General features: G+C 29.3%; 1 protein-coding gene across 1 annotated transcript; it reads right to left on the reverse strand.

The window, feature by feature from the left end:
* Nucleotides 1-2292: 2292 nt before the first annotated feature.
* On the reverse strand, nt 2293-5787 carry LOC119672247. The gene is made up of 2 exons (XM_038083255.1): nt 5616-5787; nt 2293-3384 (listed from the first exon to the last, which is right to left on the reverse strand). Exons 1-2 carry the CDS (start codon nt 5767-5769, stop codon nt 2489-2491), a joined length of 1050 nt encoding a protein of 349 aa, XP_037939183.1. The 5' UTR covers nt 5770-5787; the 3' UTR covers nt 2293-2488.
* Between the last annotated feature and the right edge of the window lie 115 nt (nt 5788-5902).

A 5902-nucleotide genomic window follows, 5' to 3' on the forward strand; every position in this document is an offset into this window, starting at 1 on the left:
GTTTCATGCCGTTAATGGTAAAACATAAATAATTGGTATGAATCATGGATATAATAGAACATACCTGAGTTCATTTTTATGAAGATTATACGTAGTACATTTCTATAACTTTTCGTTTGGGTTATTAATATAGAGAAGCGTAGAGAGTATGATCCAGAAATTCAAATGTTCACAATTCTCTAGATCCTTCTCTCTTTTATTTGTCCTCTCCAAATCCTTCAATGATCTAATTATTAATTATTGTTTTCTTTAAATTTATCTAAGTCTTCTAACGAACTTATCAAAGAATAATGCAATGAATTTCTTATAACAGAAATTCATGATTTGACTTAAATTCTCTCAATTTTTCTGTTTCGTTTTTAAAAAAAAATGTTCAGCTTTTCAGCACTATTTTGATTTTTCGATAACGATTTTTGGTAACTTTCGATAACTGTAATTGGTGAAAGCGCTATCTATATAAAAATTTCCAATTTTACAGACTGATGTTTCGAACACTGCGCTATATTGATATACCTTCTGCTCAAAAAGTACCCGGATTTTGTTGTTTGTGAACTACTCCTTAAGTAATAGACCTTTTTCAAAAATTATTTGTTATATTGGTACACCCTTTCTTGACATTTGGTACAAATTTGAACGCCATCTGTCAATTAGTTTGTTTACAGTAGCTGTTAATGTAAAACTACCTCAAGTACATTTAGCGATTTTTGCTATGGAAAATTTTTGTTGTACGCGATTTTTTGACCAAACGCGGCACCACTGTCATCGCTAAGACATCATATTTGCCAGATCTGGCGCCGTGCGACTTTTTCCTGTTCTCGAAACTCAAATTGCCCCTTTGTGGTAAACGTTTTGAGTTGATTGAATCGGTAAAAGAGAATTCGCCGAAGGAACTAAAAGCCATACCTGCACGGGCATACGAAAAGTGTATGGAAGATTGGGTTAAGCGTTGGCATACACATATGCTTCAGATGGAGCATAATTTGAAGGAGATAAAATAAATTTGGAATAAAATTTAAATTTGTGTGTTTTATTTACAAAATCCGAGTACTTTTTGAGCAGAAGGTATGGCGCTATTTAAATGACTTCCCGTTATTTGTGAAATCAATATTTAAATTGCGTATACTAGTTAGAAGTGGACGATTTGTGTAGTTTTCGTTAGTGTAATCTTTAAATATTGACATTTCGAGAAGTAAGCTATATTGAAGAGTAGTGCAATGGAAAGAGTAGAGTGCATAGCTAATTCCACTAAAAGTCATTGTTAAATTAGAGTGTTGGGAAAGTAAAATCGGTTTAGTCTTTCTTATGATCCTACAAAACTAGCTAATCGAGTTTAGATAGTCTTGATCGCCACTTACATGTGGATTTTTTGATAAGTCGGCCATAAATGAAAAGCAGTTGCATTTTTGCTACTTGTCACAATGGGTCAGTTTTTTATACCTTTTATGATGTGTTAGTAACAATGATAACATTCGAATTTTATTAAAATTTCTTTCCACCACAGCATTTCTTTAATATCAGAAATAAAAAAATTTCAGGTAGAGTTAAATTGAGAGAGTATGCTGGAGAGGATAACAACTCATAAAATCGCATATACTTCACAGAAAACTTTTATTCTATTTGTCAAGTTTTGAATTATTCGAAATTTCAACTGTGTTACAAGAACATAATTTCTACCTTTCTTAAAATTCGACAGATTTCAACAACACTAAATTCAAGAAAATTGAAGAAAGATCGACTAAGAATCATAAGTTAGTTTCTATATTCCTATAGAGGAATATGTATATATATAATATCCTATATATATATAATCCTTAGATTACCTTGCATTGTCCCCAACATGGGTTTTCATACTGCAACCGAAGAGTTAGACTATCATTTGATCTTATACTTACTGTACTATTACTCATTAATTCTTTTCTTATCATTACATTACGAGTATTATTTATCTATTCTAATCACAATTTAAGGATTTTGACTTTATAGCAACGGTCTTAGTTGGGCTATACAACTGAAGTCAGTATATTCAAATTCAGCATATTTGCAATGATATCTGACTTTTCTAGACAATAATCCAAGCAAAGCAAAACAAAATTTTTCTACTGTTTTTAAAAATATTTATTGAAAATACAGTTAATATATATACTATCATGTTTTGTAGTAAGTTTATTAATACTAGGAAGAAAAGTTGTAACAAAGATTACTTTAATCAAATACAAAATTTACTTTGCAATATATAAAGGTTTTATTTTACAATCAGAATCCCATCAAATAAGATGGCTATGGATATGAATATGAATATCCTATGGCTATTATTAGTAAAAGTCAACACTTTCACTCATTATTTGGTTTTATCATCGGAGTTTTACAAAAAATCGTAATAGGTATAATGGTTTGCCATAACTTAATTGATTTTATGTTTGTCAAAAACTTAAGAGTTCTTCTATGATATCACATTTTGCCTTTTTCCTTTCCCATACTATGAGAAAGATCAATTAAATTCATTAGATAAGGCATTCATAATAGCCATCCGAACGTGTAGCTTGCGGTTACTGGGTACTTTTCGTAAATGTGGCAAAATACTGATAACAAAATGATAATCTTCATCTTGTACTTGATCTGTATTTAACTGAATATCCTGAGCCACCTCTGCCACAGAAGTATTTGTATCAACTATTGATCTTTCATTAATGTTGCAATGATTGAAGCTTATTTGCTGAGGAAGTGTGATTTTTGAACTTTGAGAAGTTACAGTGTCATTACGTAGCATTTCTTGATTCCCATTATTTGAAGCCTCGGAAAACGTATTATCCATTCCTTTTGAAGAATTATCAATTTCGATTTCTTCTATTTCGTTTGGCTTTTCTGATTTTATACACTCTTCATCATCAGAGCTTAAGTCAATTTCAATTTTAACCGTGTTGTCTACTCTTTCGACTACGCTAACATTTTCCAACACTTGGGGAATACATTCTGACGCATTAAGGTCAGCTTGTTTTGTAGTCAACTGTCGTGATGTTAGCATAGATGAATAATTGACGATTGAAGTTGCCGTATATTCTTCGGTCAAGTTTTGATTTGATGTATTAAGATTTTCTATCTGCTCTAGCTGTTCAGGTTGGGGGAATATCAACATAGAAGACTGTAACAAAAGATTTTTGTCGGTGGTCGAATTTTGAGTCTCTAATGAAGAATTGCATGACTCATCATTATCACTTTCAGCTGATGATAATTCGGAATTTTTGCCTTGTACTCTTATCATTGGACGTAGAAAATCCATTTCTTTACAGAATTTCCATTTTCTCTTTGCACCACCTTTTATTGAACGTTTCAAGTCACGACGATATTGATCACGCAAGTTTCCCCAAATACGACGGGCCTTATCATCTAAAAATAGAAAAAGAAAATAATTAAAATACCAACCATGAAGTAAAATTTTAATACAAAAAATGTGTTGAAGATGGCAACAGACACCGATTCAGTAAATAGCAGCCCACTTTATATGTATGACAATACAATACAGATTTAATAAAATTATATAGAGCACAAATAACAGTACCATTGGAGTAACATAATGGGCTAAATTCTATTATAATTTATACTAAAACTGACTTGCATATATATGTAAAATTATACTACATATTCTTTTTAAAAAGGAATAAAAATGTCTGCACTTATTTAGATTTGGAAAATAACCTTCTCCGCTTCGAAACCAAGAAAGTGCTCATGAATAATATTTTATGTTATATTCCTCTTACTTTAAATACTACGTAAACCAAACATATGTTGATACCCCACATTAGAGTTGAAATGGCAACAGGACAAAGATTAAAGCTACATTATTATATATTAAAGATATTCAACTTGTATTTAAAATTTTTTGCTAATATATAGTGTATTTTAATTAAAGAAACTGAGAATTATAAGTTATGCTGAAGTTAACATGCATTCGTGTAATATTATATTTTCTTATGAAAAGGAAATAAATACGTATGCATTTATTTAAATTTGGAAAATAGTCAGCTCAGTTTTCTAACCAAAAAGTATTGTCGTTATTATTGTTTAATGTTTATTGAATATAGAGATTTAATAAAGTTTAAACAAAAATTATTATAATATTGTATAAAATATTTCTGGCTTAAAGTATTGAATGTACTAAACAAATATTAATATCTTATATATTGATGTTTAACAATATAGTTGAAAGGTCTACCGGTGCATAGTGTCTCTTAACTAACATTATTAGACAATTTAAATTCGGCATTTTCTGGAACAGTAGAGATATTGAAATGAAAGCCTTTGGACATACATCAAGACGTGCAGCTGATCGTAATATCTGATAACTACTTTTTTTTGAACCGATTTGTATGAAAAATATTATTTTTAATAAAATTGTGTTGGTTTTTTTATTAATTTCCTTGTGAACATATATAAAGTGTAATACAGGTCACATTCTACATAATTTTCCGATGTTTTCGTGGACCTTAAATCGATACAAAATATGGAGTGAAACCGTTTGTTTCTTGTAAAGCTTTTGGCTGGCTATTAATAAGAAAAATTTTATAAACAAAATCGAATACATCTTTTGGGTATTAAACATATGCTTAAAAAAGTCCATTAAAAAATTTTTATTTATTGCACATTTTCACTTAGGAAATTTGATGTTATATAAAATAGAAAATTTTTTACACACAATTGCCAATATTTTAAGCTTTGAAAAATTAAAAAATAGTAAAATTTTCAAAAAAAGTTTTAATAATAATTTTAATTATTAATAACTTTTTAAAAAGTTATTAAGATTTATAAGGGTTTAAAGTTGGTCCAATTTTTGCAAGATCTTAATTAAACTAAACTTTCATTAAGTTGCAAATATCTTAATCACTAATAACTTAAACGGATCACTATTCTTCTTGACATGTTTTCAAATTTTATGGACGGCTGAATAACCCATTTACACTGGCCGCAAATGACTCATTTCAAATCAATCATTTAAAACTGTTTACATCCGTTGTTCTTCAATTGTTCTCATTTCAAACAGCTGATTTGTCAACGTGCCTGTTGATTTGTTTATTGGCCTGTGCCAAAAAAATGTTGATTTAAAGTAAAATATTTTTTAAACCTTACAATATAAACTGAATACTTATTTTTGTCTTTGATTAAGAACTTTTTAAGAAGTAAAAGTTCCAAAAAGAGGTGCATCATTTTCAAGGATATGAAACCACCAAATATTTGTTTCTCCTTTTTTTAAATATGTCAAAAACAGCTTTTTCAAACTGTCAAAATGTAATGTAAAGCTTTTACTTATGTATTTATTTGCATTTGGAACTCATTTGAAACTCGTTGGAACTCATTTGTACAAAATCAGCAAATGAATCGCATTTGCACATATGAGATTTTATATGCAGAAATCAATCATTTGCTTCTCATTTATGTTTTTTGACCCAAATCACTTATTTGAGCCAGTGTTATTGCCATATAATAGATTCTTTTATACCCGTCAAATTTTATGTAACACATTAGTATATTCTTAATATTGACAACTCTGTACGTATTTCATATTGACATACATTTTCTTTGGACTTAAAAAAATTCGTGTGTAAATAAAATGTTTTACTTACTAGACATTCCAACAGCCTTAGATATACGAAGCCATACAGCCCTTTTCTTAGAACGACTACTGAAGTCACAATAAGTTTTATCCCATAATAAACGATTTTTCTTAACTAATGCAATAATTTCGTGACGACTGTCAGTGCGTGGCTTTGCTTCCATAATTAAAATGTTAATTTAAATTTTAATACTAATTTTAATTATTGCGTTTTAACACTAATTATTTTAGGTACAAAATCTCAAAGAACAAACTCAGGCCACAATTTTCAGTCAACTGTCTGCAGTCTGCCTTCTG

The sequence above is a fragment of the Teleopsis dalmanni genome, chromosome 1 (assembly GCF_002237135.1).
Source record: "Teleopsis dalmanni isolate 2A chromosome 1, ASM223713v2, whole genome shotgun sequence".
In the NCBI taxonomy this organism is placed as follows: domain Eukaryota; kingdom Metazoa; phylum Arthropoda; class Insecta; order Diptera; family Diopsidae; genus Teleopsis; species Teleopsis dalmanni.